Raw genomic sequence first — 15,926 nt, forward strand, 5'->3', positions numbered from 1 at the left:
CCCCGATCCCGTATAGACACTCTCCTTAGTATAGTCTTCCGACCGCACGGAATCTCTCGGTGCTATTTCTGAAGCGGAAAATTGACGTTCATGTACTGGGACCGTTTGACTCTGGTCGCTTGAAGAATCCATCTAGGCTTTGTTGCTTCGCGTCATATGGAGCTGATCCCAATCCACCCCTGGTGCGCTTAAGATCAAGCAGGTGGTCTTTGCTGTTGATTCCATGGACGGTCATCGAATATCCGCTGAGAGCTGACTGTTCAATCTCCGTCAGTATCAAAGACCGGTCGTTCCAGGGTTGTGTATCAACTTCTGCCGTGCGTTTCTCAATTGTGACCTCTAAAAACCCAGTGTTGGTCCAGGATGGCAGGTATTCTAAGGGGCGGTTGTAACCCCAACCTTCAATATTCGGACCTAGAGTGACACTCCGGGTGCTGAATTTGCCCAACAGCGTTTTCCATAGAACAGACAGAAAAAGACCATGGGAAACGACAGCAACGCATTCCTGGACGCTGTCTCGGACATCCTCTACACTGGCAAACAGCGGGAGGATAAAATCGTTCAAGAATAACTCCGCCCTTTTCACCATAGCCTCTGTGGTTTCTTGAGGGCGAAAAGATGGGTCTTCTGGGTTGGGCACTCTAGGGTTGAAGGTGTGCTGCGCTCTTCTCGAGGTCCATGGCACGAGCTCGAGGGAGCCAAAGTCTTGCTCTCGAAGCAGCTCCAGTTTCACGACCCCGGGCACTTCTTCGCCAGAGAGTCTTGTAAGTTGGTTTCTCTGAAGCTCTTCGGCGGTCATGAATGCTCGTTGGAGATCCGAGGCATAGATTTGCGTGAATCTCAAGTTGCGGTGAGTGGTGAGGTACCGACCTAGTCGTTGGGTTTGCAGCACACCATGGTTTGTCAGCCTTGAGTCAGAGACACCTGCCAGAAGACCGGCAATGTTATGCTCCGTCTCTCCATGTCGGATGAAAAAGAGATGCATAGAAGTATGTCACAAAGCTAAAGAGCAGGTCAAGGTCTAGGAATAACTGTATCGCCAAAAGGACGGCGAATCAACGGAAAATTAAATGGAGCTGTTGAGAAGGCCTGCACTTGTCTGGGGAAAGTTTGCCGGCTCTGATTTTCGCTCTGCGACTCGCGTGTTCATACATTCCCTCTCTCTCATTATTGTATTTGTGACACCAGTGCTCTTCGCCACGACCCCATCCGTATCATAATGGACAGGTTGGTCTCCCATTTCAAGCATCTGTAGATGAATTCGCTGATGTTGTTTAGCCTTACCCCTGCTGAACAGAGGGAGCTGAATGCTCGCATGGAGGCGAAGCAGCTCAAAGAATTCATGAAGGTGAGTTTAGTCAGATCCCATCCTGATACCCAGGTTGATTCACGTCGATCTCGTGGCTGACCTATGCATGCTCTGTGCTAGACCTATTCCAACCTTGTCCAACGGTGTTTTGATGATTGCGTCAACGATTTCACAACAAAGTCATTGATCTCAAGAGAAGAAGGATGTGTAATGCGCTGCGTTGATAAATTCTTGAAGGGTTCAGAGAGATTAGGGGCAAGATTCCAAGAGCAGAACGCAGCCATGATGCAGTCGGGTCAACTGCCCGGCAGATAAACCTCAAGTGGCCATCTATTTTCTATTCGCAGAGACACATTTGTATGATATGGGGAAAGGTGTGAGCCCCTGTGTACGGCATTTGATCTGGACATGTCGCCATGGGAGGATTGATATCTTCCAGCGCTGGTTGGAAATTGCGGCGCTGTTCTCAACTTAACATGGAAGGAATTTACCACTCGAAGGGATGTACGCGGTGGCTCCGGGGCATACGAGGTCTCTCCTCTCCATACTCCAAGCAATACAAGTTCCGATCCAGCATCAACACCACATCATAATGTCGGTCGAGACGACTGCATGGAGCAGTTGATCCGCGAGAAAATGGGCGCATATGGTTGAAATGAGGTTCACAAACGCGCCTCAAACCAATGAGGACAGCTCAAAGAGGATGACGGGTTCGCGGATCCATTGGGTTTACTGTACCCCTTCGAATCTAGAGGTCCGTCCATGTGAAGATCGTCTCCATCACAAACTTGATAGTATCTCTGAACCCTCGCAAGGGAAATAGCCTGGTCCTGGGGCGCTCCTCTTCTATGGCAACAGCGTCCTTGAGGCAGCTAGATTAAGTGCTGATGGTGCTGAGTTGTGGGATTATTTGATCAGACTGGGTTGCCACGAGCTTGTGATGGGAATATTGTTTGTTCAGCTTTGCCTTGGACATGTCTGGACATGATTCACGATTTTGTCGTCTAGGCCAATGGGACAATGAAGACGTGATTGCGCCACAGTGAGGCGCAGGTCCAAGAGGGTTCGAGGTATGGGGTTTGGTTGGTGGTGAAGCGATACGAGTCGAGCGCCTGAAGCGGTTCTCAGACATGCCCGTTACGATTGCCCGGGCTAGCCCACGGCTCTCTCCTTTTAACAAGGCACCCACGAGGACCACTATCCGGAGTACTAGTGCCCAGGGCGCCGCCCACCCAGGCGCTCACGACTGGGTGGAAACAAACCGAACCCAGTTCAGCTCCTTCGAGGCTCTTGCAGGCTTCACCTCCCTGAACTTTGGGGGTTCCTGCCGCCTCTGGGCGCGGTTCGATAGGCAGCCAAGTTCCTCGCTAGGCCCCAAGTGCTAATTGGGGCTCCGTATTGCTCTCACTCAGATCCTCTCCCTAGGCACCCAGAGGCGACCCTGGACGAATTGGTCTTTATACCGCTCCCCTGTAGCCTCTACTCCCAGTCTATACGGAGGCACGGGTAAGCCTTGCCGCTTTGTTGGTTCCACTCTCGCGAACCTCACATTCGACCGTGTCTTATTTCAGCTCGACTCAATTTTTCTCCTGTCCCTCTCTCTTCCTTTACCTCTATTCGCCTGTTAGGGAGTGTATTCTTTTTGACGGATCTCGAACTTCTTTGCCTTTTCTCATGCTCTCTGTCGCCTGCTTGCTGCGCGTCTATTCCAGTAGCTTAATCGCATCCCGCCTATCTCGTCGTGTCTGAGACACCTCGAACCGCCACCTCCACCAAAGACCGCTGCCTTGCACCTTTGCTTCATCCGTTGCTTCGCTGAAGCGCGTCCTCGACATTCCTTTTTCCCACCCTCATTCATCGTTGCCCTTGGGCTGGATCCAATCGGCTCCTGTACACACTGTAAATCCAATGATCTGTTAGATCTGTCTGTGTGACCATCTCGACTGCTTCCTCCACTCACTTCTTCGACTTCCGCCGTCAATTCGTCATCGTCAGGGCGCTTTGTCGTACACCACCTCCGAGGCGGGTTTACAAAAGGTCGCCATGGCCAGCAACATTATCGGCAACAGGAATAGCACCCCGGAGGCGTCCAAAACCTCACTTCGCCCACCCACCTCCAGGACCATCGGCACATCCGGGTCTCATACCCAACCTGTCCGTTCTTCTGCCGACATGTCTTTTGCCTCTCCCCTCTCGGCACGTACCATGCGCCCCGCTTCCGAAGTCTTATACAACCAACAGTCTCAGCAAGGTAGCATGGATGATTCGAGCAAGTTGGGGGAACAATGGATTCAAGACATTGAACAATATGAAACCATGCTAGAAGAGATGGCTGCTGCGACATTGGATCAGGACTTCAAAGACGAGTTGAGTGCCATCGAGCAATGGTTTCGAGTCCTGAGCGAGGCTGAACGCACGGCTGCCACCTATGCTCTGATTCAACAGACCACCCAAATGCAGCAACGATTCTTTGCTCAGGTTTTGAACCAGATGTCCAAAAGCCATCCTATTTCCGGCGTTCTCTCACCTGCAAATTTCGGAGAAAAAGATGCTATGTCCAGCCGCCTCAGCGATGCCATGTCCAAGTTGAATGTGGATGACCGGAGGACGTCTCTAACTCGACCACCAGTCTCCCCTGCCGGTAATAAGCGTAATTCAGGCTTGGACCAGTCCACAATCCACGCAATGTTTCCTGACGCTGTCGCCGCAATCCAGCAGCAAAAGGCCGAGTACGCCCAACAAACAGGCAACCCGCCGCCATCAAACAGGAACAGCACGGTCGTAGGAGATCGCAGCTCATTAGTGGCCCCAACCATAGCGGCTCCGAGAGAGTCCAAGACGGATGCCATGAGTTGGCGTCAGGGCGGTGGAGATGGCCAGCAGCCTCCCATATCCAGACCCAAATCCTCATCTGGCCAACAGGGCCAGCATCAGCCGATGGGTCAGTTCAGTCAACCCCCGTCGTCTGGTGCTCTTCGCTCTCCGCGTCCATTGGGAGCTTCCGGCGGCAACATTCAAAGCACCACTTTGACTGCTCCGGACCCGGTATCGAGTGAGATGCCACTTCTGTCTCCTTACAACGTAGGGAACCAGAGTTGGGCGTCAATGACCAATACGCCAATGGTCCCAAACTTCAGCCAAGCTCAGTCTCATAGCGAAATGGTGGCAAATGCAACTGCCATGAAGCTCGCTGCCCTGTCCACCGTCAACAACAGAATTGCTTTGGACGATGTCAAGAAGTACCGCCGTGCCAGATCTAATGAACCACAGCCACCGACGCAGCCACCGTTGACACCTGGAATTACAGCTTCTGGCATTCCGGGTATCAATACTATCATGGTGAATGATCACGGACAAATCCTCAACGCTCAACAAGTAGCAGCAATTCAAGCACAACAGATTGCTGCAGCACAAGGACGCCGATCTCGGCCCAATTCTCCCGGCCTCCCCTTACCGACTCCTCTTGGACAAACAGCTTTCTCATCTCCTCAACATAACGGATTCCTGGCTGCATATGAGGGAGCGCCGATCATGATCGGTGCAGGGATGCCAGGGCTAGTTCCCCAGACGGGCCTATTCAGTGCGGGTGGTGAAGGGTATCTGTCTGACCATTCTGAGATCAATCGGGGCCGGTCGCCTAGAGGGCGCCGCGGGAGCTCAAAACCTCCCGAAGACCCGACCGACCCTAATTTGCTGAAAGATATCCCGACATGGCTTCGGTCATTGAGATTACACAAATATACCGACAATCTGAAAGATCTCAAATGGGAGGAATTAATACAGCTCGATGACAAAGGGCTGGAGGCCCGTGGTGTGAATGCTTTGGGTGCGCGAAATAAGATGCTCAAGGTGAGTTAAGAAGATGTCGAGCCTAGGCAATGATCGCTCACGTCTTTCAGGTATTTGAGCAAGTCAAAGAAGCTCAGGCGGAAGGCAAGCTGTAGAATAGCAGTTTCCTTCTGGCCGCAGAGATCCTCATGTATTGTCCGATTGAGGTGCCGCTATCCTTTTTCGACCATTCAAACATTTGACACATGGGCGCTTGGATCAAATTTAAGCATGACAGGTACGGAGCGCCGAGGGAAGATTGGAGCTAGGCTTATGATCTAAATCACCCCCAGTGTCAGCCTTGTCATGCTGTGAGCTGGCACTCTGGACGGAATGGAGATCTCTCAGTGCGGCTGCTGATGTTGCCGACACAACCACAAGCCCGATGGAACCATGTTCTCTACCCTTGGTCGGGACAGGACAAGAAGGTCCCTAGTAAATTTCAGCACTTGGCGACGAAGATTGACCAGCGATGGCATGATGACTCGACGTTTTTCTATATAGCGTGACGAGATAACCCATATCACATACGAATCTTCTATGTGAACATCCGAACCGGACCAAAATGATTGGACACACTTGATATTGTAACGGGTTGAGGGGTTTCGAGGCTCAGTATGATAACCCGGGGCGGGAAATAATTAGAAGGAAAAGTCGCAACTCTGTTGAACACATTCTGCGTGCCTTTAGTAGATGGAGCGGGGACCCACCGCAGCCAAGCAGTTTTGGCTTCAATAATCGCAACTTGAAATCTACAAGCACATGGACGAATTTCGCCAACATCCATCACGGCAGATTCTCTTGCTTCTGCGCCTGGTCGACCCGCTCGGCTACACACATCCCATCCCTTCAGAGAGTACAGGATTCATTGCACTTCGCCATGGCTCCCTCACCGCAAGAGCTTTCTCTACTCCTTGACCCACTGGTCCCTGAGTCTCTCACTCACAACACTCGCGTACGTATTCCCTCTCTGCTTCCCATATTCTGACCATTTACTTACCGCATTCTATACTGTAGACGCTCTCCAATATTCGCTCCATCTCCGGTCTTCTTCTCGGCATTGCGGCCGGCATTCTGGGCCTCGAATCTCTCTATGGGTTCGCCTTCTACCTCTTCGCCAACACCCTCATCTCCGCACTGTTCTATTTCCTTCTGGCAAGGGGTGCACCCCAGAAATATTTTGCGGGAACTGCTGGGTCGAGGGGCTTAAATGAAAATGGCAAAAAGGGCAGGAATGAGGGCATAGGCGCGTGGAGGGAGATATGGCTCGGAGGCGGATTGTTTACAGAGGCATTGAGTGGGTTTGTGCTTGGGTGGGCGGGGGTTGGAGGTGTTATAAGATAAATGGCATGATAGGGAAATATCTCTCAGGAGGAATTCACGATGAAGATGTCATGAAAAAATTGAAGCTGGGGCCCGAGGTGATGATGTCGGACGAAGGACACGACGGTCTTCATGGTTGATGCAGGAACTCCGACACACGGCCAGCATTCTCGCTGAAGCTTGCAAGCAGACTTCTCAGGGTATTTCTTCGTCCCCTCGACGAGGTACGGCGGTCCTTGGTCTCTTAACATTCACGGATGAGCCGACTGCCATGCTGCAACAAACAGACACCGTCCGAAGACTTCATGGCCCGGAAATTCTCAAAGAGAGCTTGATAGAGGGTCTCTTTCATCGACATGATCAAGCAGGCCTGCGACTTGAGAACCGAGTATGACTGCCCGTTCGAATGGGCCATATCCCGACCATCATTGGGACGTAGTGAGACAAGGCTTGGACTGGGCCTTGCGGTCACCACCACCGCCAGACCTACGAGTTACAGCTCCACAAGTTAGCCCGCACTAGCCGCACTACAGAGTATAACTAGGCCGCTGCTTCAGCCTCAAGATACATCTTCAACTTATCAACGTCTCAACGCAAACCAACCACCTCGCTTTGAATGCCAGCCTTCCCAGCAGACGCCTTTTCGTATCTTGGCCTTTGGCTTACTTGAGCTGCATGTCCTTATGCTACTGAGTCGCCCTTGAAAGTTTATAATCTATTGGGCCTTTATCATCTTGGGTGTAACCCCCAACCTTTGCCGTCTGAGATACATCTGCCGTTGCCTTTGCGACACATATAACGACAGTTCTGAACAGTGAGTCTCGCCTGGGGTGAAGCAGATGTTGCCGCTCCCGTGGTGCCCAAAAGCTGGCTTATCTCCTGTGCCTGCTCAAGCATCGACCTCGTGCCACACTTTACAAGCTCGGCTAAGAAGAGAAAGCCTGGCCAGATATCCCGAATATACCGATTTTCGCCGCAGCAGACGGTTCACAGCTCCTCGGAATGCTCTCTGTGTCGCCTGATGGCCAGCAGCTTATCCACGGACGAGCCAACTCCAGTCAACTTTCTGACCCTATACAAATCGGGGGGGTCAAGAGACTCAGCTGGGAAAGTCATTGATGTTACGTGCATTGAAGTCGAGAATCCCGGTGCTCTACGCTTTCTACCGCTGGGTGATGATGCTCAGGTAATTGGTAGACAAGCCACCAACTATGCAAGACCTCTGAACCCTCTGAAAGCAAGTCGCGAGCTGATGCGAAATTGGCTGCACACCTGCGAGCTTGATCATCATGCCTGCAAGAGCGCCGACTCGAGAATTAGGAGTCGCGGCAAAGGCCCAAAAAGGCTCGTCAACGTCCGGACCATGTGCGTCGAAGACGTACCATCTTCAGTGGAAGCCCGGTATTTTGCGCTGTCCTATGTCTGGGGGAACGCGTCTCGGCGCCGGCTTTCGGGCGAGGAAACCAAAGTCAAAAGCGACGGCAAGGCCTTGTCGGCTCATCGCGTTGTTCGTGACGCCATGGAACTCACTAGAGAATTCAACGAGACGTATTTGTGGGTAGACAGCTTCTGCGTCCGTCAGGAGGATGCTCACGAACGCGCTTCCGAGATTGCCCAAATGAACAACGTCTACTACTGAATCGACCGACTCGACCAGCCCCCGAAGCTCCAGAGAAAGGTATAGTCCAGAAGAAATACGACGAGAAACCGGTGCTGGAGTTCGAAACCTCGCTCGCCACCGTCATCGCCGTCGTGCCTCGAAGGAGTAGGAGCGACCTCAGGATCACAACGCCAGACGGAGAACGGATCGGGACGCTACACTCGGCGGCGTTCGTGTCGAGCTTTGACCTGGCGACGGGTGAGATCGAGCTTGGCTGCACATGTATACTGGTTGGGACAAGCCACCGACCGTTTTTCTAGCGAGTGACGATCCTGTTCCCACGAGCGCGGCCGCGACGACCACCGCACGGCTGCCAAATGCGCGCAACTTCTTCCTCGACGGACCCGGTTCTGTCCCGTCGCGCAAGATGGCCGGTGTTCTGGACATTGCGCAGCTGCGAACCATCGGGCCTCTGATCCCACAGGAACATGGCCGCCTGTGGCATGCGGCGTGGGCCGTGGCGTTCATGCCGGTCGGGCTGGTGGTGCTGGCCATGGTGGCCGCGTAGTACGCGCTGAACTTTGCGTGCGTGGTCGCCATGTGGCCGCTGATCCTGCTGCTGGGCCCTGGCGCTCCTCCACCCGGTTATGTACGCGCTAGGCTTCGACCGGGTCGCGCATGTCATCTGGATCGAGCACTCGGCCGGGGCCTCTACGAGCGCCGCGGCGTTCGGCGAGGTGCGGCACAGGGCGTTCATGCGGCCGAAGCCCGAGGTCACAACGGTCAAGTTAGTCTAGACAAATTCACTACAAATACATTTATGCTTCATTTACATAACGATTCTACTCCCACGGCCCGGGTTCATTTGGTAGGTATTTCCCACAATGCAAACGTCGTATAGCACTAGTACTACTGTACCACTACGCGCCGCAAGCGTTACGGGATATCGAATCCGTATAGAGTATGCGAGTATGGAAATACAGAAGCAGAGAGCACCGAAGGATGCAATCCACACGCGCATAATTCCCCTCATCCCTGACCACAACATGTCAATATCAATAATACAGAAATATTATTCCCTTTCCTTCCTATCCTTTGCTTTCCTCCCATTTCCCTCATCTTGAACAGAAAGGAAGGTAGGAAGGAGGCAAAGTTCACGGTCCTCAGCCTCGCCCGCCAACCAAGGACTCCTCTATATGCATAGCTATCGCGAGAAAGATAGGTGAACTGGGTCCGTACATACGTGTGTGCTGTTCCAGAAAAAAGAGCATGTGGGGCATGCATATAGAAGAAACGATCAAAACGACGAGGAATAAAAAATCCAGCACCGGAAAACAGAACCTAAATTACTACGTACATACCGCACGAAGCATGATATGAAAATGTACCGCAAAGGTCTGAATCACACCACCAACCGATATAGAAGCCGTTGAAGAGCATCATCTCTTCTGCTCTGCATCACAAGCCAAAACAATCGATCCCAGCCGCCTCTTGTTGACCGAATGGGGTCAAAGCAATTTCAGCACCCGTTTGCGAAACGTATGGCAACCTCGTAGTCCCATCCAAGACACGCAACTCCGATTCCTTACCATTAGTCACCTATGCGAAGCTGGACAATAATCCATCCTTCCACCGCTCGTGCCTAATTCACCCAATCAACACCCTAAGCTCCTCCAACCCCAACATTTCTCGATCCTAGAGTCCATTCGAGTACACCTTCATGTGGTTGAAAGACCATGTCGGTCGTACGTCCATATCCACCCCATCTGCACCATGCCATTTTTGGGTCCACTTAGTCAAGGCTCGTAGATCCCCAAAACCCAAAGCTATGGAGCATTCCCAAGCCCGTTGGATTTGATCAATTCATACAGCACTGGTGCTGCAGCATCTTCGGCCCAAGTTGATCTGACCCTTTCATTTCAGAAAGATTTGCTCTGGTGGTTACCATCTCCCCCTTCGCAGGATTCGTCCAGTCAATGACCGCCGAGGTTCTAGCCGGGAATTCTCCTTTTCGGTCTTCTCATCCTTGCCGTCTTTGTCTTCTTTTTCTTTTTCATCATTCTCGTTGTTCCCAGGTTTACGGAGTTCCCCATCAACCTCCAAGGATTTCCTGGCACCGCTGAATCGTCGACTCGGTCGTCGTGCGCTGCTGGGAGTAGTAGCAGTCAGAGATCTTGTCGTGATTGTCGGAGATTGAATGTTGGATCGTCGGGCACTTGATGTGCTAGCATCCTTTGCGGCATTCCCATCTACCTCACTTGTCTCGGATCGTTCTCCAGCCGAATCCGCCATCCGTGTCAGCTTTTCAGCTGACGCTGCATTCTTATCGCTATTAGTGGCACCATTTACCCTGCTCTCATTTGGCTTTCCGTGGTTGTCCTCCGTGGTTCCGGTCATTTCGATATCATGATCATTTGCTTGTGGCTTAGAAGGCTCTTCAGTCGCCGTCTGCCCGTCTTGCTTTTCCTCTTCGCTCTTGACCTCGGCTGGCTGTGGTTGGGCTGAAGAAACCGATGGCTCAGGCTCAGGCTCGTCTGGTGGAGCGGAGGATTGCTGGTTGGGAGTATTTTTCACGGCTTCACTGACTGTAATTGTGTCTCTGGATTGCGGCCTCAGGGGGGCAACCTTGACAGTTGATGGAGGGGTAGGTGGCGACCCCGTGGTGGAAAGGCCTGGTTGAGAACCCAAGGCTTGTTCGCCACTCGAAGGTTCAGTCGAGCTGAAGTCACCCTGCAAACTTTTAGGTTCTGGTTCAACGCTCGCCGGGGTCGACAACGGCGCATTTACTCCCGGCCAGCCGGGTCGGCTAGCCGTATAGGTATTCGCCGGCGAGCTAGATGCCGTCTGAGGCGCGGATTGTCTTCCGGTTTCATTGTTCGAGGCACGGGATTGTAGGCCATTTATCTTGGCTAAGTCTGGACTCCTTTTGACAGCATCAGACATGGTAGGACTGTCGTCGGTCGTAGCCGGACTTGGTCTATAGCCAGCGGGTCTCGCCTCGGGATCGACGCCAAAAGAGCCTGGTGTGCCGACTCTCCCAAAACTCTGGACCTTGGTCTTCAGCTTCATCTTCAAGTTCTTGGGGTCTGCCATTGTTCCCGCTGTTCCTCTACCATGATGGAATTCGAAATCTTCGACCTCTTTGACCGGAACACCGTATTTCTCCAGTGCCTTATCGAGACTACCGATGGTGCCCTTCGGCTGATCATGATTCTTAACAATGTGGCATTGCAGACCATGGACAGTGCGCCAATCGATACGTGAACACCCATCGTGGTTGCAGCGAAGGTACATCTCGACTGCGGGTCCTGTCGGATGATCTGCCGTCCCTCCCGGACCATACGAGGTCCAGATACCGCGGTTCAGGGTATCAACTCTTTCGCAGTGATGGTGTCGGTTTGCAAATGCCTCTGACATCTGATATGGATGGGTCGTTGAGGGTGTGCGTTTAGCACCGCCCCCCGTTTGTCCCGTCGAGTTGGAAGTATTCGGTGCACCTGGGTAAGAGTGGAAGTGATTCGGTTCGACCGGATGACTGGATGTCTTGTTATCCACATCGTTGGGAGGCCTAGACAAGGGGATGTGTGAGGCCGGCGGAGTTGCGTTTGTTCTCGCGTTGATGGTCGCAAATCCAGATGTTGATGGCGCATTGATGGAAGCAAATCCCGAAGACGTGGCGGGCGGTGGTGGACGGGTATCATATATCTGTCTTGGGGGATTGGGGTTTGTTGCCGGTGTCACCGGTGACTGAGTACTTGGGACGGGTCGCGCAAGAGGAGAACCTGGCCGTCCTAGATGGTTAAGATGCGACCGATCGGCAGATGGTTGGGGGCCATGACCTGATCCGTTAGTCGTTATCGTCGGGGAAGCATTGCTTGGTGTGGTCGAGTAGGATGAATGATGATATGGCCGCGGGTACGATGAAGGGGAGTCGCGATAGAAAGAATAGGAGGGAGCAGGCAGAGTGCCTTTCGCAGGAGCTGCTAGACCTGATTGCGGTGAAGGTCTCGACTGGGCTGGATTGATGGCATCAGGTTGACCAGGGGGACCAACCTGGTGACGTTTGGGGGGCGGAGGGAGTGTTGAAAGTGCAGGTCCCGGCGGTGACATTGACGATGAGGATATGCTACGGCCTCCCGCCATTGGCGAGTCATCTGCTGGTAACCCACGTTTAAGTCGCTTCAGCCGGCGTCGGAGATTCTGGGACAAGTCAGCTCGACCGACCCCTCGCAAACGACAAGTCGCAACCTACACTTTCTTCATCCTCGAGGTCATGATCAAACTGGTTAAAGGCCATATCTTCCCTCCTTCGACGCGCCTCGATTCTGGCGTCTCTGCGCTGACGAGCTTCCATAATGAGGGCCCATTTCCTGTCTTGGGTTTCCCGTTTGCGACGTATCTTGTCGTCTTTGCGAGCGCGCTTGGCTCTGAGCAGTTCGAATTTCTTGACGTTGTGGTCCTCAACGCGCTGCAGTTCGTCGAGACGTGCCTGGACGGCATCAGAAGACTCCAGGGCGTGTTTTGATGCTGGCGCTGGCAAAGGGATTGGTGCAGTCAACGGGCCGGTGAATCGATAGTCATCGCCTCTATCAACAGAGACGTCGCTGTCGGAGGATTCGGGGTCCATTGGGTCCGGGATAGTTGGTGAACGTTGAGGTGGCTGCGGGAAATTTCGAGGATGTTGCTGATACGGCGACTCCCACGACGAGCGCGGACGCTAGAGGCCAGAGATTAGTAACAAGATCATTATGAAACATGAGTGAGTTTACAGTTTGACGAATTAACAAGTGCCAGCGACAAGAACATTCACACCACTTCTCTTGAGGGAAAGGGAATGATGGTGAAGTGGGCGTCCACCACTCAGTACCGGGTACGGGGAGGATGTTTGGGGCAGGGGAAAGCCACCAATCCCCATCAAGTCACATCAGGTAAGTGAAAAGTGTGTGTGTGTTTTTTCCCCTCCCTTCTCAACCCGGTAAAACGTGGTTATTGATTGTAAAGGGAGTAGACGAGAGTGGCTGAAAAGGGTTAAGAGACTGGTGCAATAGGTGCAAGAATGGTACTGGGGCGCTAAGCAGAGATAGGAAAGACGCCAACACAAGTGGTGCAGCTGGATAACACCAAATAGGAGTGAAGGTGTTTTGGAAATAGATGGCGATTGGTGAGAGGCGAGAAGGAGGGGCCGAAGCGGACTGGGATGAGTCGAAGACCTAAAAAAGATCGGCCAGGTATTGAAGCAAGACGCCAAGAGAACCAGGAGCCCAAGGAGATGCTGGTGGAGGCAGTAGAAGGCATTCGATTCCTGTTGGAGAGCAGCCCAGAAGCCCGCTGGCTAAAGGTGGCTAGAGCCTAGAGGCCCCAGGAGATGGCCCCTAAGGAGCCTCTAGAACCCGCCGGGCCAACAAAACACAGCCAACAGGTAACCCTTGCCACAATCACCACGCGGGCAAGCGAGCGCAAGTGGCAGCATATCGTCACTGGATTCACAATGTCGGTTCCTCTGCATTTCCAGGGCCTGGTGGCGTTTTTTTTCTCTCTTGTGGTCACTCTCGGTAGTTTGACAGAGAGGGTTGAAGGTCGAGCGGTGACAGCAATCATTGACAGTTGATTTGAGGTGCCAGTCTAGTTGTCCTGTTCTTCGAGGATGAGAGATGGTGATGACAGGAGTACGAGTCCTCACGCCCTCTCCACGATGTTTTCTCCCCTTTACTTTTGTCCCTTTTCTTTTTTTTTTAAAAAAAAAAACCCCCTCCCCCCCGATAAAGCAGAGGGCTAGGACAGTGCATAGGGCAGGATAGTGCTGAGAAATATAGCAGGAAAAGACGTCCACATACCTCGGATCCGACCTCGTGCGAGATGTTGCGCGGCATTTCAGATGGAGGCCGCGAATACATAATAGCAACGGTGGGAATTGTCTTCCGTCCTCAAGGGGGTGGTGTGCAGGTGGCAGGGGGGTGTGTAGGCAAGTCGAGAAGCAGGATAAACTGAGCGCAACTCAGGCCGGATGGAAAATTAAATCCAAATGGGGAGCGGCATCGGCATGTGGATGATGGTTGAGCGGTTGACAAGGAGATGGTCATACAAGGTTGACAAAATCGATGGCGTACAACTCTGAAAGGAGGGATAAGTAACCACACGGCAAGTAGCAGACAGGGTGATGGGGAAGAAGTGTCTGTGTAGAGAAGCGGGAAGGCGGAGGATGGGGAAAGGAAAGGGAAAAGGAAGGAAAGGGGAGTGAGTTGCACAAGAAGAGGGAGATGGAGAAGGAGAGAAAGCCAGACCAGAGAGCAAGAAGACAGACCGAAAGAGACAGAGCGCGAGAGAGATGCAAAAAGTGCACTAATCAGTGTAGGATAGGCACAAGAGCAAACAAGCCGTGGGATGATTGGTTGAAAGGGGCAAAGGCCAAGGTTAAAACGTTAACAAGAAGCGAACAAGAGGCGTTTAGAGTCCCGAATAGTACTGCCTACTTAGACAAGAACAAGAACAAGGAGGGTGGGAGGGTAGGAAAGTGTGGGTGTGGGTGCTAGATCCGGATTGACTAGGGAATTAATTACAAGAGGGAAGCGGGTTCTCGCTTGACCTGTCACTAAGTATGTCTGGCACTTGGTCGCAGCCGCCTAATAGTGAATACTCCGGATAGGAATGGATGCGAGAAAAAGAAGGGGAAAAAAATACAAAACGGAACGGAACAGGACAAGACGCCAGGCGGCGATTGACGAGATTGAGTTGGATCACCATCTTTTTCACTGGGGGGTCATGCAGGCCGCTCCGGTGGATACAGCGACAGGCGACAGGCAACAGGCGATGAGGTGCTACCCAGATAGTAATGGAGGAGTCGAGGAAGATATCTGGTTAAGCAGAATAGCCTGGTAGCCCTGGGCCTAGCAGCTCTTGATAACAAACCCACCCACGGCGGCCCCTGTTGCCCTGGCTGTTTCAGTGCTGCCCGCAGGTATAACCCGAAGCAGCAGCCTTTAGGCCCAGCGAGGCCCGTTTAATTAGCGGCCAGATTGATTAGTGTGGACCTGAACTATACTGCCCGAGTCCACCGTACCCTGTGTTTACGTGAACTCAACTCATCGTCATCGGGCCTTTACCTGTATTGTGTGTGCCGGCATCAGCTGGCCACTCTCTGCAGGCCACAACTGGATGCGGTGATTTTTGATTTTTGATTTCCGCTTGGCTTGTGACATGGCTGCCCGCTCGTATAGCCAGCCCCCCTATTTGACTAGTGGGTATTCATGGGATAGGCTGCGCGGGGCCCGCCCTCGCCATCCTTGGGATTCGGGCATACGAGGCACTAATTTCTAATTTCTGCCATTGCTAGATATACGCTACGAGGTAATTTCTTCTGTGATAATACTTGGTTGCTATCGGGCAAATCACATTACTCTGTACAGCTAGCCACGCAACCACATACTACTCACAGAATAACACCCCCTTCCGTATCGGGGCCCTTCTCTTACTGTCCTGTCTGCTGCTTCCCCCCTTCACCCTTCACACATTCACGTTACAAATCCTGGACCTCCTGTCTATCCGCCGGCTATCGGGGCTTCTCGGCCAATGCTTGTGGCCTTTGGCCACTGTCTCATTGCCTCTCCCTCGCCCAGCTTCTCCAAGAGATGCCGTTACATACCGAGTACCACCATCCTCGGCCCCCAATGCTCGTCCTCCGTACAGACCGCAACTAAATGGCTTGCGTGGTATACGATAACGGTATACGTATGCGCGCCGTCCGCGTGCCCGTCCCCGTGTTTCCTCTTTTACACCTTCTCGACTCGCCTTTGTCGTCAGCTTGTCTCCACCTTGGCCTCGAGTCAGCCTCCCTGAGAATCCATCCGCATCTAGTCGTATACGCCAGAT

At 52.7% G+C, this 15,926-nt stretch overlaps 6 protein-coding genes across 6 annotated transcripts; 4 read left to right on the forward strand and 2 right to left on the reverse strand.

Annotated features, from left to right (window-relative positions):
• Positions 1 to 88: 88 nt before the first annotated feature.
• On the reverse strand, positions 89 to 985 carry Z519_12456 (uncharacterized protein; the record flags this gene model as incomplete). The annotated part of the gene is made up of 1 exon (XM_016770162.1): positions 89 to 985. The coding sequence occupies one exon, from the start codon at positions 983 to 985 to the stop codon at positions 89 to 91; it is 897 nt and encodes a 298-aa protein (XP_016613660.1).
• A 2,367-nt stretch (positions 986 to 3,352) lies between these two features.
• Positions 3,353 to 5,253, forward strand: Z519_12457 (uncharacterized protein; the record flags this gene model as incomplete). The annotated part of the gene is made up of 2 exons (XM_016770163.1): positions 3,353 to 5,158; positions 5,209 to 5,253. 2 exons carry the CDS (start codon positions 3,353 to 3,355, stop codon positions 5,251 to 5,253), a joined length of 1,851 nt encoding a protein of 616 aa, XP_016613661.1.
• Positions 5,254 to 6,017: 764 nt separating this feature from the next.
• On the forward strand, positions 6,018 to 6,481 carry Z519_12458 (uncharacterized protein; the record flags this gene model as incomplete). Its single annotated transcript, XM_016770164.1, has 2 exons — positions 6,018 to 6,092; positions 6,155 to 6,481. 2 exons carry the CDS (start codon positions 6,018 to 6,020, stop codon positions 6,479 to 6,481), a joined length of 402 nt encoding a protein of 133 aa, XP_016613662.1.
• Positions 6,482 to 7,481: 1,000 nt separating this feature from the next.
• Positions 7,482 to 8,099, forward strand: Z519_12459 (uncharacterized protein; the record flags this gene model as incomplete). The annotated part of the gene is made up of 1 exon (XM_016770165.1): positions 7,482 to 8,099. The coding sequence occupies one exon, from the start codon at positions 7,482 to 7,484 to the stop codon at positions 8,097 to 8,099; it is 618 nt and encodes a 205-aa protein (XP_016613663.1).
• A 241-nt stretch (positions 8,100 to 8,340) lies between these two features.
• Z519_12460 (uncharacterized protein) lies at positions 8,341 to 8,628 on the forward strand (the record flags this gene model as incomplete). The annotated part of the gene is made up of 1 exon (XM_016770166.1): positions 8,341 to 8,628. One exon carries the CDS (start codon positions 8,341 to 8,343, stop codon positions 8,626 to 8,628), a length of 288 nt encoding a protein of 95 aa, XP_016613664.1.
• A 1,373-nt stretch (positions 8,629 to 10,001) lies between these two features.
• On the reverse strand, positions 10,002 to 12,687 carry Z519_12461 (uncharacterized protein; the record flags this gene model as incomplete). Its single annotated transcript, XM_016770167.1, has 2 exons — positions 10,002 to 12,260; positions 12,313 to 12,687. 2 exons carry the CDS (start codon positions 12,685 to 12,687, stop codon positions 10,002 to 10,004), a joined length of 2,634 nt encoding a protein of 877 aa, XP_016613665.1.
• Between the last annotated feature and the right edge of the window lie 3,239 nt (positions 12,688 to 15,926).

This window comes from Cladophialophora bantiana, assembly GCF_000835475.1.
Source record: "Cladophialophora bantiana CBS 173.52 unplaced genomic scaffold supercont1.29, whole genome shotgun sequence".
Taxonomy (NCBI): Eukaryota; Fungi; Ascomycota; class Eurotiomycetes; order Chaetothyriales; family Herpotrichiellaceae; genus Cladophialophora; species Cladophialophora bantiana.